The 26,704-nt window shown below is 54.4% G+C and overlaps 2 protein-coding genes across 9 annotated transcripts in view; one reads left to right on the top strand and one right to left on the bottom strand.

The window, feature by feature from the left end:
* Positions 1-14,731, bottom strand: part of GRIK5 (glutamate ionotropic receptor kainate type subunit 5) — a 74,400-nt gene extending 59,669 nt beyond the window's left edge. For 4 of the 7 annotated variants that reach the window (XM_017503101.2, XM_017503100.2, XM_017503099.2 and 1 more), the window contains exons 1-8: positions 13,768-14,727; positions 10,157-10,285; positions 9,666-9,830; positions 7,243-7,340; positions 6,972-7,137; positions 4,187-4,365; positions 1,047-1,100; positions 783-944 (exon numbers count right to left, since the gene is read on the bottom strand). In XM_017503101.2, coding sequence (XP_017358590.1) covers positions 783-944; positions 1,047-1,100; positions 4,187-4,365; positions 6,972-7,137; positions 7,243-7,340; positions 9,666-9,830; positions 10,157-10,235 — 903 coding nt within the window. In that variant the 5' untranslated portion in view covers positions 10,236-10,285; positions 13,768-14,727. Of the gene's footprint in view, positions 1-782; positions 945-1,046; positions 1,101-4,186; positions 4,366-6,971; positions 7,138-7,242; positions 7,341-9,665; positions 9,831-10,156; positions 10,286-13,767 lie in introns of all 7 variants that reach the window. The other 3 variants (XM_017503098.2, XM_017503103.2, XM_017503105.2) reach the window with 2 other exon arrangements.
* Positions 14,732-19,163: 4,432 nt separating this feature from the next.
* Positions 19,164-25,631, top strand: ZNF574 (zinc finger protein 574). 2 transcript variants are annotated; one of them, XM_037729414.1, is made up of 2 exons: positions 19,164-19,295; positions 22,667-25,631. In XM_037729414.1, the coding sequence occupies exon 2, from the start codon at positions 22,687-22,689 to the stop codon at positions 25,378-25,380; it is 2,694 nt and encodes an 897-aa protein (XP_037585342.1). In that variant the 5' UTR covers positions 19,164-19,295; positions 22,667-22,686; the 3' UTR covers positions 25,381-25,631. The 2 variants fall into 2 exon arrangements, with proteins under 2 accessions (XP_037585342.1, XP_017358595.1); XM_017503106.2 differs by lacking the exon at positions 19,164-19,295 and adding an exon at positions 20,139-20,312.
* Positions 25,632-26,704: the final 1,073 nt, after the last annotated feature.

Raw genomic sequence — 26,704 nt, 5'->3', positions numbered from 1 at the left:
TATTTTTAGTAGTTTCACCATTTTAGTCAGGCTGGTCTCAAACTCCTGGCCTGAAGTGATCCTCCCGCTTTAGCCTCTCAAAGTGCTGGGATTAAAAGTGTAAACTACCACACCTGGCCAATTTGCTTTAGACAGAGTCTCGCTCTCTTGCCCAGGCTGGAGTGCAATGGCACAATCTTGGCTCACTGCAACCTCTGCTTCCCAAGTTCAAGTGATTCTTCTGCCTCAGCCTCCTGAGTAGCTGGGATTATAGGCACTCGCCATCATGCCCAGCTAATTTTTGAGTTTTTGTAGAGATGGGGTTTCACCATGTTGGCCAGGCTGGTCTCAAACTCCTGATCTGCCCACCTTGGCTTCCCAAAGTTCTGGAATTACAGGTGTGAGCCAGCATGCCCAGCCAAGTTTACAATTTTTTTTTAACAGGAGGAGGAAGGAAAATCTCATACCTGAGGGGACACTGGAGCAATGTCCTAGTGATGGGGAGCAAGCCGTCGCTTCTCTGAAGTGCACAGGAAGCAGGGGGAAGAGGGTATGCAAAGGCCCTAAGGTGCACCTGTGCTTGGGGCACTAGAGGCACCTCAAGGAGCTGGTGTGGGCAGAGTGGTGTGACAGGTAGAGGGAGAGAAGGAAGGCATGGGCCCAACCCATCACAGGGCCACACCACGAGGCGTCAGGGAAGGCCAGAGGGTTCTGAGCATGATCTAAGTGAGGTCTGAAAGGGGTCCCCAGAAGTATCTATGTATAGAGTATCTCTGGGTGTGACTGGGTATCTGTGTGCTCACCGCAGGGCCTGGGTATGTGCTGGCTTCACAGTTCTCCCTCCAGGACATGTTGAGGCTGCGGACAAACTCAGGGTAGAAGGGGTGGGATGTGTTGAACATGGAGAAGCCCAGGATGTTGGAGGAGTCCTCCACGATACCGTCCAGATGCAGGATAGGGAAGTCCTGGGATGAAGAAGAGGTGGTAAGGCCTGTGGCTGAGCCCTGAGTTGGACAGCTGCAGTGGGAGGGAAGTGGGGGTAGAGAGGGGCCAGAGGGTGTACACACCATGGTGGTGAGGATGTACTTGTAAAATGCTGAGGTCATTCCCAGTTCCGAGGCCTGGAAAACACAGGGAGGCAAAAAGGCAGAGTGAGAGACAGACACCCACTGGCAGAGATGGGGAGGATCGAAGAGAGAAAGAGAGATTTAGAGATAGGCCCTGCGAGACGATGCCCCGTGAGAAACACAGTAAAGTAAGAGATGCTCAGACAGACAGGGAGGAGACAAGGGGGGGCAGAGGGAGGCCTTAGTCCCCGATGTCCCACCATGCTGACTGCTGTCCCAGGTGTGACAGAGATTTTGCTAGAGGAGAGAGTAAGACCCCCAAATTCCCCACCTCTCATGAAGGCACTTAGAAGATGTCCTTCTGGAGATAGGCAAGAAGAAGCCTCAGAAACAGAGCAGGGAGGGAAATTATCTTTTTTGGTTGTTTGTTTTTAAGACAAGGTCTTGCTCTGTCACCTAGGCTGGAGTGCAGTGGTGGGATCGTGGCTCAATGCAGCCTTGACCTCTCAGGCTCAAGTGATCCTCCCACCTCAGCTCCTGAGTACCTGGAATCATAGGCATGCACCACAATGCCAAGCTAATTAAAAAAAAATTTTTTTTAATAGAGATTCTCACTATGTTGCTCAGGCTGGTCTCAAGTTCCTGGCCTCAAGCGATCCTCCTGCCTTGGCCTCCCACAGTGTCAGGATTACAGATGTGAGCTACCAGGCCCAGCAGAGAGGAGAGCCTTAATTTTAACCCCCACACTCTCCAAAAGCCATGGTTGGGCTGCTAATGAGTAGGGCTTAGCCTAGTCATAAAGTTAGAAAATCGATCCCCTGCAATATTTAAAAGTGCTTTGCAATAATAGCCAGTTTGAATGTCAAGATTCATTCTTGAGCCCCTTTTCTCATAGTCCTCAAGGAAAACAAAGTTGGAAAAACTCCCTGCCAGAAGCACCCAAGTCTGTCCCCCTACGAGAATCATAACATTAAAGGGCACCAGCTTACATTTCTTGGGTGGCAGGGGTTGAGCTCTCATCACATGGGTGTCAGGGAAGGGCAGGCTTGGAGAGGGAAGAGACAATTGTTCACAGGGCTGTCATAGGAGTGGCCAGGATCCCAGCCCAGGCCTGTCTACCTCCCAAACCTGTAACCTCTTACCTAAGCCATCCTGTCTCAAGAGCCCAGTGGATTCTGTTCACACTTCCTGTGGGCTATATCAGCAGTGACATACAGTTTTTTCTTTTTTGAGACAGAGTCTCACTCTGTCGCCCAAGCTGGAGTGCAGTGGTTCGATCTTGGCTCGCTGCAACCTCCACCTCCTGGGTTCAAGTGATTCTCCTGCCTCAGACTCCTAAGTAGCTGGGACTACAGGCATGTGCCACCATGCCTGGCTAATTTTTTGTATTTTTAGTAGAGACGGGGTTTCACCGTGTTAGCCAGGATGGTCTTGATCTCCTGACCTCATGATCCGCTCACCTCAGCCTCCCGAAATGCTGAAATTACAGGCGTGAGCCATCGCACCCAGCTGACATATGGCTTTAATTTAAAAAAAAGTAGAGAAAATAAATAATACAAATTTGATTATGAAGAAAAATTAAGATCAGTGTAGTAGAGCTGGGTGCAGTGGCTCACGCCTGTAACCCCAGAACTTTGGGAGGCTGAGGCAGGAGGATCACTTGAAGCCAGGCATTCAAGAGCAGTCTGAGCAATATGGTGAGACCTTGTCTCTAATAAATAAATAAATATTAAATAAAAATAATTTTTAAAAGAGCAGGTTTGAGAGGCCGAGGTGGGTGGATCACTTGAGGTCAGGAGTTCAAGACCAGCCTGGACGACATGGTGCAACCCTGTCTCTACTAAAAAATAGAAAAATTAGCTGAGTGTGGCGGCACACACCTGTAGTCCCAGCTATTTGGGAGGCTAAGGGAGGAGAATCGTTTGAACCTGGGAGGCAGAGGTTGCAGTGAGCTGAGAATGCACCACTGCCCTCCAGCCTGGGTGACAGAGCAAGACTCTGTTTCAAAAATTAATAATAAAATAAAACAAAAGAGCAGGGAAGCAAATGAGTGATTGGTGAGTACGGATCATTGGCAGAATGTGCCAGGCCCACAGGGGAAGGTCCTGGTGCTCTAGTCTCTCCCACATGCCCTTGAGCCAGTCCTTTCCCCCCGATCCCCAGATTCTTCTTCATGACATCTGTCCTGTGGGGTGGGGTGAAGGCCAAATTAAAGAATACATGCAGGCCAGGTGCAGTGGCACATGTTTGTAACCCCAGCATTATAGGAGGCTGAGGCAGGAGGATCACTCAAGCCTAGGAGTTTGAGCCCAGCCTGAGCAACATAGCAAGACCCAGACTCTATAAAAAATTTTAAAAAAAATTAGCCAAGTGTGGTGGCACAGGCCTGTAGTCCCAGCTACTCGGAAGGCAGAGGCAGGAGGATTCCTTGAGCCCAGGAGTTTGAGGCTGCAGTGAGCCAGGATCACACCACTGCACTCCAGCCTGGGTAACAGAGCAAAAGCCTGTCTCAAAGCAAAGAAAAAAGCCAGGTGCAGTGGCTCACGCCTGTAATGCCAGCACTTTGGGAGGCTGAGGTGGGTGGATCACCTGAGGTCAGGCGTTCAAGACCAGCCTGGCCAACATGGTGAAACCCTGTCTCTACTAAAAAATAAAAATAAAAAAATTACCTGGGTGTGGTGGCGGGGGCCTACTTGGGAGGCTGAGGCAGAGAATCTCTTGAACCCAGGAGGTAAAGATTGCAGTGAGCTGAGATAGTGCCACTGCACTCCAGCCTGGGTAACAGAGCGAGACTCTGTCTCAAAAAGAAAAGAGCTCAATAAAAAAATCCTTCTGAGCTACAAGGTAGCCAGCTCTGACTCTGGACCAGGCACTGCCCTACATTCTTTACCTGCCACTCACTCGTTAACCCTCACAATCCACTGAGTAGGAACTATTCACAGAGAGAAGGGGTGACTGCCCAGGACCACACAACCAGGAAGCAGCCAGGCTGAGGGACAAACTTTGCAATTATCATCTTCATGGAAGAAGGTCTTGAAACCTCCTTTTGATTCCTGAAGCCCATGGGCATTTGGTGACTTAATCAGTCACCCCAAGTTTCTGGCTCCAGCCCTTTGGGAAATCAGAGGTGGGGGGCTCACCTTTCGGAGGATGAGGTGGGAAATGGAGGCGTTGGCGTCGATGATGATGGTGGACACCTTGTCATCACGGATCTCCTTGAGCAGAGGCGTGGGGTCCCGGCTGTCGTCCAGCATCCTCACTGACAGCGTCTCCTTGGAGATAAGGAAGCCACGTACCAGTTCCTCCAATCGCAGCAGGCCTGAGGGAGGGGTGGGGCCTTGGGTTGGAGCACTTCTGGGTGCCCAGGCATGGTGTAGACACTCCCTCCTCCTCAACATGGGGCAGCTGGGCAGGGGACTGGAGGGCGTGCCAAGGACATGGGGCAGCTGGGTCCTATGGGGTAATGCTCTCGGACACCTGGAGCCTGGGCCCTCTGCAATTAAAATACCAACCTAGACCTCTTCCTAGAACTTCAGATTCCTGTCTCTGCCACCTTCCTGACCCCTCACTGGGGTATCTAACGTGCATCTCACGCTTACTCTCCTTGCTCAACCACCAAGGCTTCCCCATGTTGGTGAACAGCATCTCCAGTGTGCCAGTTGCTCAGGCCAAAACCCTGGCTTCCTCTCTTTCACATCCAATCCATCAAGGCCCTCTCTTCCAAACACATCAGATCCCCTCGCCCTGTGCCACTGTCACCACCCTGCCCTGAGCCACCACCAACTCCTGCCTGCTGCAATCCTCGGGCCTGCCCTTGAGTCTGTTCCCTACACAGCAACCACAATGATGCAGGTCAGGTATGCTCCTCCTCGCCTCAAATCCTTTCATGGCTTGTCAGTTCAGAGTCCTAAAGGCCAAAGTCCCCACAGCCTCCAAAGCCCCACACAACCTGCCCACCTTCCTTGTTACTACCTAGATTGCAGGAGTTCAAGACCAGCCTGGCCAATAAGCCATCTCTTAAAAAAAAAAAAAGTACTTGTTGAGTAGGTGCTCTGTGCCAGGCTCTGCTCTTGGTATCAGGGGTCAGCCGTGAGTGAAGTAAACCAGGTACAGGATGAGGAGAGGAGTTGGGCAATAAACACTGTAAATAAGCACATTACATGGTTAGAAGTAGTGAGTTCTGTGTTAAAGCAAAAGTGAGTTATGAAGACTAGGAGGCTAGTGTGGGCATGGGGTGGAACTTTAAATGAAATGGTGGGCAGGGCCCTCATTGACACACTAGAGACTGATGCCTAATAGCCTGATACCAAGAGCCGGGCCTGGCACACAGCAGCTGTTCAATAAATACTTTTTTTTTTAACCACCCAGCCTGCAGCCCCTCCTCTCCCCATCACTCACTCTTTGGGCTTGAGCCACATCACCCCCTCGCTGTTCCACACACACCACAGTCTTGCTCCTGTCCTGCGGCCCTCACTCTGGCTGTTCCCTTGTCCTGGAACCCTCTTCTTTCACATTCTCAAACGGCTCCCTCCTTCCCCTCGTCCAGGTCTCTACTCCAAGGTCACTTTCTCAGTGAGGCCCTCACCCACCATTTCATTTAAAGTTGCACTCACTCCCACACCATTCTTCATAAGTCATTTCTACTTTTCCATAGAACTCACTACTTCTAACCACGTAACGCACTTGTTTGTGGTGTTTTTTGCCCAACTCCTCTCATCAGAATGGACTTGGACTATTTCACCCATGGCTGATCCGTAATACAAAGAGCAGTGCCTGGCGCATAGCAGGTGCTCAAAAAATACCTTTTTTTTTAAGAGATGGGGTCTTGCCATGTTGCCCAGGCTGGTCTTGAACTTCTGGCCTCAAGCCATCCTCCTACCTTGGCCTCCCAAAGTGCTGGGATTAGAGGCGTGAGCCACCACACCTGGCCCAATAAATACTTCTTGAAGGAGGAATTCCTTCTAGAGGCTATGGACATAGTCCCTCCCTGCCTCAAGCTCCACAACCACAAATCTATCAGCCTACCAGACATCTCATGTGAATGTCACACCACGCCCAACGTGTGCCCCTTAGGATTGTGTTTCTCCTCGGCAGCAGTCTCTCACCATCTCTGGCCCTACTCTCTTCCTTCCCTCACTGCCTCTCACATCACCCTGGCCCGCTCATTCCCACTGCCACCACCTGGGCCCAGACCAGTATTGCCTCACCCCTGCCTTATGCTGGTCTCCTTGTCACTCCTCTTGTCATTCTCCAGTCTATTCTCTACACTGCAGCCAAAAGGTTCTTTCTACAACACAAATCTGAGCCTGTGCCCTCGCCCTGCCATGTCTGGGGACCTCCCATGGCTCCCATTATCTCTTGCTTCGTTGTTCCCACATTTCAGCCACTGGGAGCATCCACAAGCCTCTCGAGGGGGCCGTGGTCCCTGGGCCCTCCACCTCTGCCCCTGCCACACTCTCTGCTTAGAACCTGTTTCCTCTTTCTTCCCATATCCTTCAGGTTCAGCTCAGATATCCCTTTCTCATGGACACAGGCGGCGAATCTCCCAGATGGATTAGGATCCCTCCTATGTAATACCAGACACTCCACGTGCCTCCTGGCAGCACACATACCACTTTGTATCACAACAGCTCAACGACCTACGACCTCCACTAGAACCGGAGTTCCAAGCACCCAGGGACCACGCCCAGGGCCTAGAAGAGGGCTTTGACATGGCAGATGCTTAGTCACCATGTGGGGATTAAATGGGTCTCTCTGGGGAGAGAAAGGGTCTGTGGAACCAGAGGCCTCAGTTTCTGAAGATGGGAGAAGAGCCTGTTGCCTGGGTGCCCTAGAGTTCTAACTAGAGGTCAGTGAACGACTGTGTGGGACATCAGATCTTTTGGGAAGGAACAGAAAAGAAGACACCCAGATCTCCTCCCTCACACTCAGCCTTGGCGCAGATGAGGCTGGCTGAGGGGTAGTTGAAGGACTTGAGGATTCGGGAGACCGCCAAGCTGACGTCCTCGTTACTGGGGTACAGGCTGACAGATGCGAAGCGAAGGTACTGAAGGCGGGGTGTCTCCTCGGGACCCACCTTGATGTGGGGGATCTGGACAAAGAAGAAACTTTGGCCTCCATCCTGCTCCTCCGTCCAGCCCTTGCCTCTCAGGGAACCACTTCCCGCCACAGCTCCAGCCCACACTTCCCACCTCACCTCCTTCTCCCCACAGATATGGCTCACGGTGGAGGCAGATGCTGGGCTGGAGGAGGGCCCCAGGACAGACACGACCCCTTTGGGCAGGATCTGACACACTGCAAGGGACAGGGAAGAGACCACAGAGTCAGGGACTCCCTGCGTCCTCTCCTTCCTCATCCCCCAGGGAGCCGCCATGGCCCAGGAGAGGATCAGACACTGGCAACTGCCTGATCCTCTTCTGCCATCTGGGACCCAGAGGGCCAGTCTCTGACCCCACCCAACAAGTGAACATGAGGAGGCATGAGACAGAGAGAGCAACAGAGGGATAGGTTAGGCCAAGGGAGATCAAAGGAAGGGATAAAGAGAAAGAGACACCAGGGGCCTCCTCTGCCTGTAAAGCCTGTGCCTAGTCCCTCAGCTGCTGTGTTGTTCTCAACCTTTTCAGCCATGCCACAGTCTATGGTGCACTCATCACCTTCTCCCCTGACCCCGCAGCCCAGGTCCCCTGGATCCTCCCCACACTCCAAACACCACTCTCCTGCCACACTTACTTCCTTCTCTTTCTTCTGTTTCCTTCCTCCTTAGACACATGTATGTTTCAAGACTGGGAGGAAGATAGCGCTGTTTTGCCTGTCTAGTGCCTGTTCTCATGGCAGAACCTTAACTTCTCCTGGGGGAACTATTCCCCACCCTTCAGTCCAGGGTTCCCAGGATTGACTGGCACCTGATGCAGGCCTTGGGAAGTCACAGAACCCCATTCTCTGAGCCACGGCAACCAGTTCAGAGATGCACATGGGCTCAAATCAGACCACGGAGCTCCTTCCCCAGGTCTTTTGCTACAATTATCACTGGGTTTGGTAAACTTGTGAGATTTAAGTTTGGTGCTGCTGGGGCCATCTTGCCACCAGTTGAGAGACCATTTCTGAAAATGAAGCCAACTCAAAGGAAAGCAGGCCCCAGAGGTAAAGACACAGAAAGACTCCCAGGACGTCATTTGAATGCCTGGATCCAGCCATGCCTGAAACAAGCATAGGACATCATTTGAACACCTGGATTCAGTCATGCCTGAAATTTGTCCTTAGGTCTTTTAGTGACTGTGAGCTAATAAGTTCTCTTTTTTCCTTAAACCAGGCTGAGCTGGGTTTCTGCCACGTCTAACTAAAGGCATCATAACCGAACACCTCATTTCCTCCAAACTGGCTCCTTCTGGACCTTCCACACTGGTGAGGGCTCCACCATTCATACAGACCAGATGCCTGGAAATGGTCCTTGCTTTCAATCTCTCTCCTGACAGCCAATTAGTCACCACAACCTCTCTTCTTTGTCCTCAAATTATCTCACATCTGTCCCCTTCTCTTTAACCCCTTGGCCCCTGCCCTAGTTTAGGACTCTCAACTCAGACATGTACCAGAATCCTCACTCATCACCCAAATCCAGCCTCCAGATTCTCTTTACAGAAGCCTTGCTCCCTATCAATGGCTTCCTAGTGCCTGTGGGTGAAAGCGGCATCTTCCACCCTGGCACTGTAGCCTCCTTGAGCCACCCTGATGATCTGCACAGCCTCACTTCCTACTGCCCTGTCATACTTAGCCCTGACATCTCACAATCTCTTCAAATATGTCCAGATGGATTCAGGATGGTCTCAGCTGCACACCCAGTCCTTGGCTCCAAACACTTCCCTCTGCTTCCACCCTGATCCCCACTCCATCTCCAGACTCTAGACACATGCCTGGAATGCCATCTTCTTCCTCACCCTCCATCCCAGCTTCTCCCAAATTGTACTTTGTGCCACACCAGCCAAAAACGCCTGTGAAATGCCATACCCCATTCTCCCTCTTGGTAATTTGAAACATACACAAACACCGTAAAGCCTCTGATAAGGCCTGCAAGAAAGAAACCTGTCTAAAACATGTTTTATGGCAGCATCTCCCAAAGGTCTAACTCTTTCACATCTGTTCAAGTGACACCTTTGAACATTCAGCCCATCAGTATTCCATAGACACTTCCACACCCCCATCATGTGGCCAGCTGTGCTTGGAGCCACACCACTCTTTTTACATCCTGTTCACCTTTCAGAGCCCAGCTTCAGACTAGCCTTCTCCAGAATGCCTTTGCTGACCCTCACCCGAGGCTCCTGCCATCGATGCCTGGGGCTTGTTATTAAGCTCTGAGGACTAACAAGCATCCCCAGCCAGCTGGGATGATAGGGCTTATCTTTCCAATGCCGCCCTGCGCTCCCCCAGAGCAGAACTGGGGCTTATGCTCTCCCTCCTCTCCAACCCAGCAGGCCATGTCTGGGAAGAAGGCAGAGACAGACACAAAGGAAGGGGGAAGATGGAGCTAGAAGAGGACAAGGCCAGGCTAGAGGCTGAGGGCAGAGGGACGGACTGAGGGCCACCAGCCTGCCCAGCCTCACCCCACGCCCCCATGGCCCCGCTCACTGGTGTCCGTGGTCTCGTACTGGCTGTCCCGCTGCAGCTCAAAGATGTCTACTTCCACTCGGGCCTTGGCTGGGACCTCGATGATCCCGTTGATCTGCTCCCGGGCCAGGGCCAAAGCCAGACGCTCACCACGGCCACACACTGTCTGATCATCCAGGATTGCAGCTGAGGGGACACGGGGGTTGGGGACCAGACTCCTGTGTCCTGAGGAAGGAGGGGGCTAGGGTCTTGGACTCCTGGGCTCTAGGGTGAGGTGGGTGCAAGGAGCAGGAGTCTAGACACCTAGATCTGAGATTGGTGGAAGCTAGGGGTCTGGACTCCTGGGTCCCAGGGGAAGGAGAGGCTGGGAACTAGAGGCTGGGACTTGTTGATGCTGAAGAGAGCTGAAACCCAGGTCCTGAGGGACTGGCATGCCTGGGTCCCCAGAGGAGCCCCAAGGCCTGACAGGAGGGTCTCTGAGGATGCAAGGGCAGGATGCAGGAGGGCCTCACCCATGCGCAGTGATGAGAGCACCTGGCAGCTGGGGCTGGCGAAGGCAACAATCAGCAGCAGCAGCAGCTCAGCCGGCATCTTCCTCCCCTCCTCATGGGGACGCAGCTGCCGCGGCCCCCACTCGCCACCTGCAGGGAGACCCCACAGCCCAGGGGGAGACTGCTATGTGGGGGGATGAAACCCCTTAGAGGTCTGCTGGATGGGGTGGTCACCAAAGCCTTGGGGACATTGTGGGTGAGCAGTTCACAGCTCTGCAGAGCCCTGCTCTGTTTAGAAGCTGACAATACTGAAGGCATTGAGAGAAGGGAAGCTCAGCTCAGGGGGGACACTACCAGAGCGGAGCTCACAGTGCTCAGATGCTGAGTGGGACAGGCTGCAAGAGAGAGGATAGGCACAGCTACCAAAGCAGGAGGGAGGCATGTGAGGATCTCAGATGGGAGTAAATTCTTGGGACCAGACCCACCCTAATAGGAAACCAGGAAGTGCCACCCCCCTACCTAGTCCCGCCCCTGTCTCTGGGCAGGCAGCCGTTACTAGGCAACAGAAACCGGCTGGAGAGGATGCGGTGGTTGCTAGGCAACCCCATCCCAGGCCTCACTTGCCACTCTCCTGACATCCCCAGTTCCCACAATCCCATAGGGAGAGAGGCCTGGATATCTGAGGTCTGGAGGGGAGAGTATCTGGAGTTAGAAAACTTTGGGAGAGATGGAGAGATGGAGAAAAAGAGAGACAGTGAGAAAGAGACAGAGACAGAGAGAGAGAGAGAGAGAGAGAGATACATACAGAGCCCCACAGATGAATGGACCCAGAGCACTAAAAGGGAAAAAAAAAAAAAAAAAAAAACAGCAAAGAAAGAGAAGGAAAGAAACAGAGAGAAAGTGAAAGAGAGGCTTAGAGAGGAGAAAGACACAGAGACTCAGAAAAAGAGAAAGGACAAAATAGAAATACAAGGGAAGAAAAGACAGCAAGACAACAGGAATACGGGGATAGAAATGGAGACAAAAAGAGAAGGAGAGCTACAGGAAGCTAGGGAGAGGACTAGGAGAGAGAAAGAGGGAAGAGACAGGAGGATGAGGAGGCAAGATAGAAGCAAGGACAGAGCAGGGAGAGGAAGAGAGAGGGGCAGGCTGGAGAGGAGGAACCAAGGCACAGGCAAGACACAGGAAGAGGGAGACAGAGGATGGAGAGAAGATAAGAACTGACTCGGATACAAGCAGGAAGAGCTGGAATGGAGGAGTAAAGCAGGGAGTGGGCTGCCTGCCAGAAGTGGGTGTGAAACCGCTGCCCCCCAACTCTGACGGGAAGCAGAGGTAAAGGGGGAAATGGTGCATCTTTGCTCCTAACAGCTCTCCACCCCCAAGGAGTCAGGGATTCCTCCAGGCACCCCAGCCTGCTGCAAGGCAACCACTAGGCAAGGAGTTTGGCCAGATGCACAGCTCCACTCCTCCTGGCCAAGGGTTATGTCCCAAGGGAAGGGATTCTTGAGTTTCTATGGAGTAGGATTACTGTGGGGGCCCAGAATGCTGTGAGGTGGGCCTGGACCTTGGACCCCACTCAATGCCCATGAAAGGAGAGCTTCAGCTGGTGAAACTGGGGAATGAGAACTTTGAGGGAAGGACAGAGGTACAAGTCCTTCTGACCATCTCAAGTAGCCTGGAAAACCCAGGCTGGGGATCAGTCCCAGCTCTGCCCCCAACTCACTGAGTGATACTGAGCAAGTCACTACCCTCTGGGCCTCTGAGAAAGAGAGGGTGCAGAGTAGGAGAGCATGCTGGACAAGCTGGGGACTGCAAATTATAATGTGGATTAAGGTGAAGGCTTGTCAAGGATGGAGGCGCAAGAGATGCTGGGAGACCCGGAAGGAGTGCTCACAGTGGGAGGAGTGTGAAGGGCGGGGCTAGGAGAGAGGCAGGAGTGGAGTGGGTCATGCTAAGACACCAGGGACTCCTGGGGCAAAAGGGAGCAGAGGACAGAAAGACCGAGGGAGAGATGAGGCAGAAGGACAGAGACCCACAGGTGGCAGGCAAAGGTGGGAGCAGACAGAGAAAGACTATATATAGGACAGGGTTGAAGGGGCAGCAGGTGGACACAGAGATACACATAGAAAGTCCAAGAGGTAGGAACTGAGGCTAAGTGAGAAAGTAAGAGACAGACACAGCCTAGAAGCAAGACACCAAAAGGGACAGAGTCAGGGTGCCAGGTGACCCAGGACTCACAGACCCAGAGGTTGGGCAAAGCCAGATAAAAGTCAAAACCCAGCAGACAGCTGAGCAACAGGGGCCCTCCATGGAGAGAGACAGACAAGTGGGCAAAGGAGAGACATCAGCGAAGGTGAGAGGCAAGGAGGGCCAGCAAAGGCACATGGGTTGAGGGAGAAGATAAAGAAATAGCAGCAGGCACAAGACTTGGGAGAAGGAGAGAAATGGCCAAACTGCAAAGAGGGCCGGTCAGAAAGAGAGAGACAGTATGTCAGAGTTGTACGGCAAGCCCATAGAAAAGGAAGGGGCAAGGGGGAAAAGCACCTGGGAGAGAGGAAGGGGGAGTCAGGGAGGGAAACCGAGGTGGGGAGGTGGAGCGAGTTCCCTAGAGGGGCACAGGGAGGGACAGGGCAAGCGCCTATAGGAGAGGCCAGGCCCACACAGAGGCACAGCCACCCCAAGACACTTAGGAATGCCCTGTGGGGGAGCAGGCAATCCCAGGGCCCGAAAGCCTCCAGACAGGGAGAGGAATGGGAGCAGAAAGGCCACACGAGGTAATGCAGAAGTGGGAGAGAGGAAAGGAGTGGGAAGAGCCAGACCAGCCAGGAAAAGTCACCATGGACCATGGAAAGGTGGGGCAGCAGCTAAGGAGGGTGGGACGGTGGAGCCAGGCACCCAGAGTGGATCTGGGGGAAAGAGGTGGAAAAGTGAGAGAGGGAAGACAGCCTCCCAGCCCAGAGGTAGAGAAAGGGGGAAGAGGTGAGCAGAGGCACAGAATGGAAAGAGAGAAGTAGATGGAGACCTGCTAAGGGGGGCCTCTGAAAGAGGGAAGCCAGGGGCAAGGAGTTTGGACAGAAAGCAGGATCTAAACAGAGACATGCCAAGAGCAGCCTGGGGTAACAGCAAGGAAGAGAGAAGTTGGGCAGAGTCAGAGACTGGGCCCAAGAGACACAGGAAATGGGGGCTCAAAAACGGAAAGACATCTCCAGGAGACAGAGACTGGATGGGATGGGGACAGGGCCAGGGCCCACCACAGGCAGAGGATGAGGCTCAGAGGAATGCAAAGAGCTAGTCTGGGACCAGGACGGAGGCTTGGAGACAGCAGGGGCACGGACATGCCAGGGGTCTGGGGCAAGTGACAGCTGGAGTAAGAGCAGTCAGCCCCCTGGGACCCAAGAAAGCTGGGGGGCCAAGGGTGGCAGTGAGCTGTGTACACAGAAGAAGGGGCGAGAAGAGGTTGAGGTGAATGGAGGCTGAGGAGATGGAGGGTGCAGAGCAGGCCCCTAGTGGGGGAGGGTACTTGCCAGTCCGGAGAACGGGGAGAATGTGCCCCCCCCAACCCGCCAGGCAGCACCGAGCCCAGTCTTCCAGGACCCAGAACCCAGCCCAATCCCCGCCCTGCAGACACTCACGGATCCTGGTGGGACGGAGGGCTGGGCTCCCTCGAGGCCCGAGGACCGACAGCGGGAGGTGCTCCAGCGGCGCTGGGTGGCAGTGGGGCTGGGCGGGGGGAGAGGGCAGTCCACAGGGCCCCCTCCCCCGCCGCTGGCGGTGGCCCCCAACTAATCCAAAACGGTGGCTCCACAGGAGCAGGGAGGAAGGACAGGTGGAAGAGGAGAGGGCGGGCCGGGGAAGGGAAGAAGGGGAAAGGAGAAAATGGAGGAGAGAAGGGGAGAGAGGAGAGGAGGAAGGAGCAAATGGAGGGGAAGGAGGGAGGAAAGGAGGAGAGGAAGGTGAAAACGGAAGGGGGGCACAGGCAAAGCCGGGGGAGGGGGAAGCCGGCCCGGGAAAGGGCCCCCTGCCCCCTCCCCTAGCCGGGCCGGCCTGGGGGGGCCACAGGGGGCGAGGATTGGGTGGAGAAAAGGAAGCCGGCCATCAGGAGAAGTGGGGGAGGGGAGGGCCTGCTGGGGGAGGGGGCCGCCCCCTTCCCCCCTCCCCCCTGGAGCCTGGGCCCTGCCCTGGTTGAGGCAAGGGCACCCGAGTCCTCAAGCCCTCAGCCCCCACGGGAAAAGCATGCTGGGGGCGGGGAAGAGCCCCGGAGTGGAGGGCTAGAGAGGATGGAGAGCTGGGAGACCCGGAGAGGCCGAGAAGGGGGCAAATGAGGTGGAGAGAGAGGGAGGAGGGAAAGGAGGATAGAGAGGAGCAGGTGGAAGAGAAAGGCGGAGGAGGGTGGGGTGTCCCAGGGGCTCCCGGCACTGGGCCTCACTGGGAGGGCCTGGCCATAGACTCCTGGTCTCCTGTGAGAAGCCTCCGTCGGCTCCAGTCCCCGGCTGGGCCTGCCTCCCTGCCGCTGGCTGCCGCCACTGCTCAGTCTCCCCTCTGAGGCCGCCACCGCCGCCGCCTGCCTGCCTGCCTGCCTGCCTGCCCGCCCGCCGCCCGCGCTGGGTCCTGGATCACAGGGGGGGCGGGGGGAGAGAGAAGAGGGAGGGAGGGAGGGAGGCAGGGAGGAGGGTGGGGAGGAGGAAGGGAGGGAGGCAGGCAGAGAGCGAGGAGGGAGGGGAGTCAGGGGAGGTGGAGCCCGTATTGGTTGGGGCTGGGGGCCCCCGCAAGGAGAATGTTGATGAGAAGAAGCTGCATTGGATGGAGGGCCCACCCCCTGGCCACCCCCTCTACCACCCCATGCCACCGCCCTGCCCAGGCAGCCCTGGGCACAGGAGCCCACGGAGATGAGAGGCAAGGAGACCTGGGGAGAATGCCACTGAGACGGAGGGAGAGGGCCACAGAGATGAAGAGAAATGAAGAGACAGCCATCAAGACTGTCCAGAGAAGTGGGCCGAGGCCCACAAACCCCACAAACCCCACAAGGGCAAGGACAGGAAAAGCCCCGGGATAAGAAAGAAAGGCCCACGGAGACAAGGGAGCAGCCTGCAGAGACAAGCAAAAGGACCTCGGAGACCAGGACAGTGTGTGGACACAGAGACCTCACATGAAGGAAAACACGGGAGAAGCCAGAGACACTAGAGAGAGGCCCCCAGAAACAGAAAGCACTCCTCGGATATGGGGAGCAGTCCACAGGGGCAGGGAGAGAGCCAAGGAGAGCTGAAGAAGGTCACAGAAACAAGGGAGGCCTATAGACACAAGGGGACCACAATGACAAGGATGTGGCTCACAGACATAAGAGAGCCACTGAGGCAGGAGCTGCCAGCCTGGAGATGCGAGGGAAGCCTCCCCCAATAGAAGTAGCTCCTATAGAGGTGAGGGGATGGGTAGTGAGTATGAGAATTCTCTGTCGTGCATAGAGAAATCCTTGGGACCCTCAGAGATGAGTGGGTGGAGAGAAGGGAGTCGCAGGAGCGGAGAGGCAGTGGGTAAGGTGGACGGGACAAGGACAGAAAGCTGGAGGGCAGAGCCAGGAGAAGTGGGAGACTCCTTCCCAGAGAACACTCTGCAGCATTTCAGAAGGAGCCGAGCAGGGCAGGGGGATGGAAGAGAGAAGCGACACAGATCTTGGAGTGGGGGTGGGTGGTGCATGGTTGGGTGGGGGGTGAAATTTGAGGGGAAGAAATATGACAGTTGGTGCTGAAGGCTGAGCCCGTGACTCACCACCACCCCCGATGCTCGTGATGGGGAAGAGACACTGACACACTCACGTGTGGCCCACAGCACATGTGACCACATGCCTCGAACACACAGCTGACACATGGCAAACTCCTGGACCACGTCAGCCTGGCACGGGAAGCCCTCTACAGGCTGGCATGTGGGACATCCTGGACACACATCTGACACATACATCTGACGCTGAAGGACCGCCAACTTTGCACACACCTCCTTATCCCACTTGGTCAACATCTACACCCAACCCCCAAACACCCACACTCAGCTCCAGTCAGGCTTAAAAGCCTAAACTCACACTCGCCTTTAGGACTTTACTTATGCAGGACCTCAACACAGAACACCATCCTCTTGACTAGAGCAGTGACTCACGCCTGTAACCCCAGCACTTTAGGAGGCCAAGGCAGGTGGACCACCTGGGGTCGGGAGTTCAAGACCAGGCAGGCCAACATGGCAAAACCCCATCACTACTAAAAATACAAAAATTAGCCAGGCCCACCAGCACACTCCTTTAGTTCCAGCTAATTGGGAGGCTGAGGCACAAGAATCGCTTGAACCCAGGAGGCGGAGGCTGCTGTGAGCCATGATCACGCCACTGCACTCCAGCCTAGCAGACAGAGCAAGATTTATCTCCAAAAAAAAAAAAAAAAAAAACCACCATCCACTCAAAATTCAACGTGTGCCCAAAATCCTAGCCAGTCCTGTGCTATCACCTCCAGAAGGACAAGTCCAGGCCTCAGTTTATTCCTATATCATCTGGAAAGACAGACCTACATAACCCAAATCAAGTTGGGAAGTCCAAGCAAAAGGCCTGAGAAGTCACCTAGATCTTCAGATTTTCTTTTCTTTTTTGAGGCAGTGTTTCACTCTTGCTGCCCAGGCTGGAGTGCAATGGTGCGATCTTGGCTCACTGCAACCTCCATCTTCCGGGTTCAAGTGATTCTCCTGTCTCAGCCTCTCAAGTAGCTGGGATTACAGGCATGTACCACCACCCCCGGCTAATTTTGTATGTTTAGTAGAGACAGGGTTTCTCCATGTTGGTCAGGCTGGTCTCTAACTCCCGACCTCAGGTGATCTGCCCACCTTGGTCTCCCAAAGTGCTGGGATTACAGGCTGAGCTGCCGCACCTGGCTTCATCCTCAGATTTTTTCAAGTGGGGAAAAGGAGGTTTCAGCAGGAGCAAGAAACTGCCCAACATCACACAGTCTGTCAAAGACTGAGCATGGCTTCCACTAATTTGGTACCTACCCCAGGTAATTTTGCTCTAAGACAAACCCAGACTGCTTCAGAGCAGGCAGGGCCTAGCTTTAGCTCACTAATTTCCACCAACTCTTTACTTCTTGCATTCATGCCTTCAACATGCAACCACTTGAACTTCCCACCTGCCAGGCAGGTGAGCCGGGGGGCCAAGAGTGTAGACCTTGAGGTCAACTCCTGGGTTGGAATCCCAACTCTTCCTAACTATGGGAACTATGACTAGTTACTTCTCTAGGCCTCGATGTTTGTAAAGTCAGCATGACAGTTTCTCCCTCATAGCATAGTTGAGACGATTAAACTGAATAATGCACGTAAGCACTGAGCATAATACCTAGCATGTCATAATACACTCAAGAGATATTAGTTATTATTATTTGGTTTCCGGAGATACTAATAAAAATAACAACTGGCCAGGCACAGTGGCTCATACATGCAATCCGACCATTTTAAGAGGCCAAGGCAGGATGGCTTGAGCCCAGAGTTCCAAGACCAGCCTGGGCAACATGGTGGGACCCTATCTCCGGGGAAAAAAAAAAAAAAAAATGCAGTCGTGGTGGCAGTGGATCACGCCTAGAAACCCAGCACATTGGGAGGCCGAGGTGGGTGGGTAACGAGGTCAGGATTTCAAGACCAGCCTGGTCAAGATGGTGAAACCCCATCTCTACTAAAAATACCAAAAAATTAGCCAGGAATGGTGGTGGGAGTCTGTAATCCCAACTAATCGGGAGGTGGAGGCAGAGAATTGCTTGAACCCAGGAGGCGAAGGTTGCAGTGAACTGAGATCGTGCCACTATACTCCAGCCTGGGCAACAGAGCGAAACTCCATCTAAAAAAACAAATAAATAAAAAATAAAGCCGGGCATGGTGGCTCATGCCTATAATCCCAGCACTTCGGGAGGTCAAGGTATATGGATCAACTTGAGGCTAAGAGTTCAAGACCAGCCTGGCCAACATGGCAAAACCCTGTCTCCACTAAAAATACAAAAATTAGCCACCCATGGTGGTGTGCAACCATAGACCCGGCTGCTTGGGAGGCCAAGGCAGGAGAATCGCTTGAACCCAGGAGGCAGAGGTTGCAGTGAGCAGAGCTCGTGCCATTGCACTCCAGCCTGCGTGGTGGGCAAGAGTGAGACCGTCTCCAATAAATAAATAAATAAATAAATTTTAGATATTCAGATATCTTTTTTTTTTTTTCAGAGATAAAAAAGCACTCCAGCTCCTGTACCCCAGGTTAGAGTGCAATGGTGCGATCTTAGCTAACTGCAACCTCCGCCTCCCGGGTTCAAGTGATTCTCCTGGCTCATCCTCCCAAGTGGCTGGGATTACAGGCACATGCCACCTTATCTGGCTAATTTTTGTATTTTTAGTAGAGACAGGGTTTCACCATGTTGGCTGGCTGGTCTCGAACTCCTGACCACAGGTGATCCACCTGCCTCAGCCTCCCAAAGTATTGGGATTACGTACGTGAGCCACTGCGTCCAGCTAAAATATCTTTTACTCTGTACCTCAAAACCACCATGAGATGGGCTATTAGCCCCATTTCACAGATGAGAAACTTAGGCACAGGACAGTTAACTTCTCCTAGAACCCAGATTCCAATCCGGGAATCTGTTTTAACTATACAGGCCTGGTGTTAGGGAATTTAATCCACGAGAAAGATAGGGCATCTAGAGACCAAATGGCCATAGCAAAACTGATGAATGGCATCAGGTAGGTAAATAAATAACCCAATTCTGAGACTCAGTTTCCTCATCCGAGAAATTGAAACTCCTCTGTGCTTGGGTTCAGGGAGTAGGTCTGGAAATCTTTTTTTCTTTCAGATGGAGTCTCGCTCTGTCGCCCAGGCTTGAGCGTATTGGCGCGATTTCGGCTCACTGCAACCTCGGCCTCCTGGGTGCAATCAAATCTCGGGCCTCGGCGTCCCGAGTTCCTGGGATTACAAGTACACGCCCATGCCCAGCTAATTTTTTGTATTTTTAGTAAAGACAGTGGTCTTGAACACCTGACCTCAGATGATCCACCCGCCTCAGCCTCCCAAAGTGCTGGAATTACAAGGGAGAGCCACCGCGCCCTGCCTGGAAACTTTTTACTGGGGCAACTCCCACCCAAGACCGAGCGTCGCAGAAACAAGGTGAGTAGGAATGGCCAGAGCCCTTGGAGACATGGTAACTGTAAGAGTCAGTCACCCCGGAAGGAGGCGCTACCTGCTCACTTCCTTCAGGCTCTCACCCCGATTGTCCTTCAGGTCCTCTACCCGCCACGTTCCCTGTTCCTTCCAATGAAATTGCCTGTCCCTGCTGCTCCTTTTTCTCCATATCCCCGCTCTCCTTGCTTCCCCTCCGACATTTCTCCTCTCGCCACCTCCCAAAAGTCCCCTCGGTCTTCTCCCTGTTTCTTCCTGTTGCCTTCATTACCCTCCTTTTAATAAAGTGAGTCTGGAGTCTTGGTTTCCTTTTCTCCCTCCATGTGGCTGGTGCTGCAGTTTGCCCTTTTCCCATTGCGCTGAGTGGTTTCACTTTCTCCCTCTGACCCTCGGGGAAACCACAGAGGCTCCCGTGCCTCCAATCCGCCGCTCCAACCCCCAAGGTGCCGGGCGCCTCAATTTCCCAGCCTCTCCTTTTCCCTCTCCCTGACCCCAACGCAGACTCCCTCACGGCATCCCCAAGATGGCGCCTACGGCGGCGCTCCGCCGCCTGACGTCATCGCGCCGCCCTTCGCTCAGAGCTCCCTTCAGGAGCCGTCGGAGGCGGAGTCGAGGAGGAGGAGGAGCATCCTCTAGGGAGGATTAAAGGGGCGGGTACTATCCACCCGATGGCCGACCGGTGAGGGAACGTCGCTAAAGGATTGGTTGGGCGCTGCGGGGAATCTCGACGCTCTTCACTATTGGCTCAAACCTCAGAGGCATAAACGTCGATTGGCCGAACGGTAGGGCCTGAGCGGACGATGATTGGTTGCATCCGGCCGTCTGCACGGCGGCCGAGGAAGAAGGTGGGAGGGGCGTTGCTGAGGCTAGCTGGGGGTGAGAGCGAGGCTGCGGAGCAGGCGAGAGGCGACGGCGAGAGCTAGAGCGGGCACAGCGCTAGGGTGGCCGTGCAAGGGAATCCGTGGCCCGCGCCCGGGCCCGGGGCGGGCGAGACGGCGGAGGCAGGTGAGTGCGAGCGGGCGCGCGGAGGCTGGCCGGGCTGCCCTCCGTGCCGCCGCGGCCTCCTGTCGCCAGTCCGCCTGCGCACTGAGGGCTTGAGGGAGCGCGCGCCGGGCAGTTAGGGCGGAGCGGCACCAACCGCCGACCGAGCGCGCGGGCGGCCGGGCGGGGGCCGGGCCGGGGCGGCGGGTGGGGAAGGGGAATGTAGTCGCATGCGGGCTGAGTGAGGAGGAGCGGGGCTCGGGCTGGGGCCTTGGCAAGACACCTGGGCGGGAAGGGGAGGCCTCAGAGCTGCCCCAGCAGGGCTCCGCAGCTCCTCAGGGTTTGGGGTAAAGGACTTGGTGGCGTGTTAAGTCCAGGACGAAGGGGCTGGGCCGGTTAGACGGTACTGGGGTGCCTGGTGAGGGGCTTAGCGTGTGAGAAAGATAATTAAGTTAACCAAGGGGGGAAATAGTTCTTCCTGGAAAGAATTGGGGCGGTGAGAGGGGTCTTGGTGTGAAAAGGTATTAGGAAATAGATGCCCCAAGGGAGCGCTTTAGAGCTAAGGAGGAGTCCAGTTGTAAAGGATAAGGTTAAATTAATGTGAAGAAACCTTAAACCAATGTGGGTACATTGGGTATACGGGATGTATTTACCATCGGGAGGTTGGGTACCCTTGGAATGCGTGAAGAGGGGTCTCTGTACAAAAAAGGGTTATGTGTATGTTAAAAGGGTGTCTGGGTGTCCCTGGAATGAGCTAGGGAAGGTGGTCTTTTATAAGTCCAGGTAATTAGGCCAAGGTGAAGATGGGATTTGGTTATTGGAAGGAGAGGAAGTAAAGTGGGAGAGATTGTGTGCTAAAGTGAGAAGTGTCTGGGAATTCCTGGAATGAGACTGAGATGTTAGGTTGCTAAGACGTTGGGGGTCTGAGTACCCCCTAGAGTAGTAGGCTGGTGAGAGGGGTTTGAGTGTGAGGAAGAGGGGTCTGCTGGATTAGGGTGGTGATAAGGGTTCTGTATGAGAATAGGAGGTTCGGGTATTCCTAAAGGGGATTTGGGCACCGAGAGGGGTGAGTGTAAAGGAACTTAAGCCATTGTGAAGGATGGTCTGCATATCTCTGGAATGGGTTAGAGTGTGTGTGGATCTTTACGAAAAGAAGAGGAGTTATGTTGCTAGGAAGAGGAGGGTCTGAGCATCCCTAGAATGGGTGAGGTTGAGTTGGGTCTTTTAGCAAATTAAAAAAGATTAGGTTAATAATGTGAAGGAGGACCTGGATATTCCTTGGATGGATTAGGGTGGGCCTGTTGGCAGGAGGTTGATAGGTTGATATGAAGTGAAGATATGGGTGTCCCTGAATGAGTGACTATGTATGAACAGGAAGGGCTTAAATCAATGGGAAGAGGGGATCTGGGTATCCCAGAGGGGATTAGAGTTGTCAGTTTGGTCTGGGTACAAAGAAGAGGTGATGAATATAAAGAGTGGATAGATAGCCTGGAGACAGGAGTTAGGGTGGTGGGAGGTTCTAGGTCTGAAGCGAGGAGTAGGCGTTTGTGAAAATGGGTCTGGGTATTCTGGATAGGGGGTTGGGGTTGTAGGAGAAGGCCTTGATTTGTAGAGGAGGTTAAGTAATTAAACAAGGCTGGGTATCATGAAGTGGTTAAGGTGGGCAAAGTCTGAGTGTGGAGATGGGTTAGGGCAGTGTGAGGAAAATTTGATTGCCAGGAAGGGATAGTTTGATGTGAGGAATCTGGGCACCTGAGGAAGAGTTAGTGGGTAACGGGGGTTGCATGTAAAGGGGAGGGTTGGCACTGTGTACAGTGCTGAAAGTGGAGTGGTGGGGCATTGGGCAGTTTGAGTGGTCTGGGTATAAAAAGAAGTCTGAGAACCTGGGAGAAGGAGTGGAGCCCATGGGAGGGGTGTTGCTGGGAGAAACAGGAGGGAAAGGCCTATATGAGTTTTCATTTGGGTACCTTGGAGAGGAATGGGATGACATGAGTTGCTAAGAAAAGAAGTCAGTGGAAGGAAGTTTAAGTGGAGGTTCCAGTGTGCTGGGCCAAGCTGTGGGACCCACTGAGAGGTGTGGGAGATGAGGGGACTGGAAGGGTGACAAGGACCTGGTGGGTGGAGTTTGATGCAAGTTGATTCAGAGGTGAGACTGTGGGTAGATTTCCTGGGGAAGGGATTGCCTGGAAGATTTTGTGTTTGGTATTTATTAGGTTGAAGGGAGGAAGGATTATTAGGAGAGAGGGAGGCAGAATTTTAAAAATCAAGGGAAGAAGTTAGGGAGAAGTGATCTAAGGTATTGGGAGTGGAGAGTGATAAAGGGAAGAGCTGAGGAATCAGTGACCTAACTGGTTTGTCCCCATTGTCCCTTCTTCCAGCCCAGGGCCTTGCTGCCGCCATGACTGAGGAGTCAGAAGAGACAGTCCTGTACATTGAGCACCGCTATGTCTGCTCTGAGTGCAACCAGCTTTATGGATCCCTGGAAGAGGTGCTTATGCACCAAAACTCCCATGTGCCCCAGCAGCACTTTGAGCTGGTGGGCGTGGCTGACCCTGGAGTCAGTGTGGCCACGGAGGCAGCCTCAGGCACAGGCCTCTATCAGACCCTTGTGCAGGAGAGCCAGTACCAGTGCCTGGAGTGCGGTCAACTGCTGATGTCACCCAGCCAGCTCCTGGAGCACCAGGAGCTGCACCTGAAAATGATGGCACCCCAGGAGGCACTGCCACCTGAGCCACCACCCAAGGCACCACCCTTGAGCTCCAGCACCATCCACTACGAGTGTGTGGATTGCAAGACTCTTTTTGCCAGCCAGGAGCTCTGGCTGAACCACCGGCAGACACACCTCCGGGCCACGCCCACCAAAGCTCCTGCCCCTGTTGTCCTGGGGTCCCCAGTTGTTCTAGGGCCTCCCATGGGCCAGGCCCGCGTGGCTGTGGAGCACTCATACCGCAAGGCAGAAGAGGGTGGAGAAGGGGCGGCTGTCCCATCTGCCGCTGCCACCACCACCACTGAGGTGGTGACTGAGGTGGAGCTGCTGCTCTACAAGTGCTCTGAATGCTCCCAGCTCTTCCAGCTGCCAGCGGATTTCCTGGAGCACCAGGCCACTCACTTTCCTGCTCCTGTCCCGGAGTCTCAGGAGCCTGCCCTACAGCAGGAGATGCAGGTCTCATCACCTGCAGAGGTGCCTGTGTCTCAGCCTGACCCCTTGCCAGCTTCTGACCACAGTTATGAGCTGCGCAATGGCGAAGCCATTGGGCGGGATCGCCGGGGACGCAGGGCCCGAAGGAACAACAGTGGAGAAGCAGGCGGGGCAGCCACACAGGAGCTCTTCTGCTCAGCCTGTGACCAGCTCTTTCTCTCGCCACACCAGCTACAGCAGCACCTGCGGAGTCACCGGGAGGGTGTCTTTAAGTGCCCCCTGTGCAGTCGTGTCTTCCCTAGCCCTTCTAGTCTGGACCAGCACCTTGGTGACCACAGCAGCGAGTCACACTTCCTGTGCGTAGACTGTGGCCTGGCCTTTGGCACAGAAGCCCTCCTCCTGGCCCACCGGCGAGCCCACACCCCGAATCCTCTGCATTCGTGTCCATGTGGAAAGACGTTTGTCAACCTTACCAAGTTCCTTTATCACCGGCGTACTCATGGGGTAGGGGGTGTTCCTCTGCCCACAACACCAGTCCCACCAGAGGAGCCTGTCATTGGTTTCTCTGAGCCAGCTCCAGCAGAGACTGGAGAGCCAGAGGCTCCTGAGCCCCCTGTGTCCGAGGAGACCTCAGCAGGGCCCACTGCCCCAGGCACCTACCGCTGCCTCCTGTGCAGCCGTGAATTTGGAAAGGCCTTGCAACTGACCCGACACCAACGTTTTGTGCATCGGCTGGAGCGGCGCCATAAATGCAGCATTTGTGGCAAGATGTTCAAGAAGAAGTCTCACGTGCGTAATCACCTGCGTACGCACACAGGGGAGCGGCCCTTCCCTTGCCCTGACTGCTCCAAGCCCTTCAACTCGCCTGCTAACCTGGCCCGCCACCGGCTTACACACACAGGAGAGCGGCCCTACCGGTGTGGGGACTGTGGCAAGGCTTTCACGCAAAGCTCCACACTGAGGCAGCACCGCTTGGTGCATGCCCAGCACTTCCCTTACCGCTGCCAGGAATGTGGGGTGCGTTTTCACCGCCCTTACCGCCTGCTGATGCACCGCTACCATCACACAGGTGAATACCCCTATAAGTGTCGCGAGTGCCCCCGCTCTTTCTTACTGCGCCGGCTGCTGGAGGTGCACCAGCTTGTGGTCCATGCTGGGCGCCAGCCCCACCGCTGCGCATCCTGTGGGGCTGCCTTCCCCTCCTCACTGAGGCTCCGGGAGCACCGCTGTGCAGCTGCTGCTGCCCAGGCCCCGCGGCGCTTTGAGTGTGGCACCTGTGGCAAGAAAGTGGGCTCAGCTGCTCGGCTGCAGGCACATGAGGCGGCCCATGCGGCTGCTGGGCCTGGAGAGGTTCTAGCTAAGGAGCCCCCTGCCCCTCGAGCCCCACGGGCCACTCGTGCACCAGTTGCCTCTCCAGCAGCCCTCGGAGGCACTTCTGCGGCATCCCCTGCGGCCCCTGCCCGCCGCCGGGGTCTAGAGTGCAGCGAGTGCAAGAAGCTGTTCAGCACAGAGACGTCACTGCAGGTGCACCGGCGCATCCACACAGGTGAGCGGCCGTACCCATGTCCAGACTGTGGCAAAGCGTTCCGTCAGAGCACCCACCTGAAAGACCACCGGCGCCTGCACACAGGTGAGCGGCCCTTTGCCTGTGAAGTGTGTGGCAAGGCCTTTGCCATCTCCATGCGCCTGGCAGAACATCGCCGCATCCACACTGGCGAACGACCCTACTCCTGCCCTGACTGTGGCAAGAGCTACCGCTCGTTCTCCAACCTCTGGAAGCACCGCAAGACCCATCAGCAGCAGCATCAGGCAGCTGTGCGGCAGCAGTTGGCAGAGGCAGAGGCTGCTGTTGGCTTGGCTGTGATGGAGACTGCCGTGGAGGCGCTGCCCCTGGTGGAAGCCATTGAGATCTACCCTCTGGCCGAGGCTGAGGGGGTCCAGATCAGTGGCTGACTCTGCCCGACTTCCTCTTCAGCACCTCCACGCCCTGTTGCTGAAGGCCCTCCAGCATCCCCTTAAGCCTCTGTACATACTGTGTCCCTTCCTCTTCCCATCCCACCACCATGTAAGTTCTAAATTGGATTTATTCTCTCCTGAGGGGATGCTCTGAGGTCCTTAACACACACAAAGGTGCCCCCAACCTTCCACCTCTTAGCACTGGTTACCCCAAAAATGAAACTGTTAATAAAGACTGAGTTGCCAGCCGTGTATAGAGTGGAATTTAAGAGGCATGAGGCCAGGTACTAGGTCTCACCGCTCATGGCTGCGTCACCAACACCCAAAAGTGGGTCTGGCAGGCAGTAGGGGTATTAGGAGCTCAGTAAACATTTGCTGGGCAGAAGAGAATGACCTGGTGTTCATGGGCATGGCTCTCAGAGCAGGGCCTTCACTTTACTGCTAGATGGAGGTAGCATGGCTGTCTTGCCACTAGAGGTCCCATATCCCTGTGGAAAAGCTCGAAGGTGTTTTATGCTGGTGGCAGGAACTTTTTTAGACAAATCAGATTCTTGCACCCCGTCCCCAACTCCTGGCCTGATGTGGGCCTTGTCTCCCAAGGCCGTCTGATTTTCTCACTGGTCCCCAAGGGCAAATGCAGGTAGGCATGATCTCAGGCTGTGGAATTGAAGGAGATTCTGAATAATATGTGTCTGGGCATAGGAGGCTTCATGAGGGATGGTGACTTGAATCCCCATCAAGTTGGATTTTGGCTCAGCCAAGATTTTTAATGTGGAAGAGGGATTGTTGGCTGGCTGGCCAATGTTTGAACATTAGTCTCAAGTACTATATAACTTTGAGTAATATTCTCACTGATTATGTGAGAACATTTTGCAGGAAAGGAATCTGCAGTCAAAAGCATTGAGATGACTTGCCCAGGTCAGAATTTAGGCCTGATTTCATTTGGTTTAATCACCCATATGCTTTTCTCTCCACTTTGCTGCCTTCTGCATACTTTGGGGAGGGTGGTGGAAACAAGATGGAAGTGTGTGACTGGTGGGATGCTAGGCTGCTGTGCTAGCCTTGCCTCAGACCCCCTCTCCCCAAGGATTATTCCAGATGCTTCTGTTGGAAATAACTTTTCCTTTTTTTGAGACGGAGTCTTGCTGTGTCACTCAGAATGGAGAGCAATAGCATGATCTCAGCTCACTGAAACCTTCACCTCGTGGGTTCGAGTGTTTCTCCTGCCTCAGCCTCCCGAGTAGCTGGGATTACAGGCATGTGCCACCACGCCCAGCTAATTTTTGTATTTTCAGTAGAGGTGGAGTTTCACCATGTTGGC

This window comes from Cebus imitator, unplaced genomic scaffold (assembly GCF_001604975.1).
Source record: "Cebus imitator isolate Cc_AM_T3 unplaced genomic scaffold, Cebus_imitator-1.0 Scaffold306, whole genome shotgun sequence".
Classification (NCBI taxonomy): domain Eukaryota; kingdom Metazoa; phylum Chordata; class Mammalia; order Primates; family Cebidae; genus Cebus; species Cebus imitator.
Note: the sequence above shows the minus strand (reverse complement) of the source record. Positions and strands in the feature narration are given on the sequence as shown.

Coding starts and splice junctions, on each gene's coding strand:
- ZNF574 (XM_037729414.1), top strand. CDS start 22,687: ATGACTGAGGAGTCAGAAGAGACAGTCCTGTACATTGAGCACCGCTAT.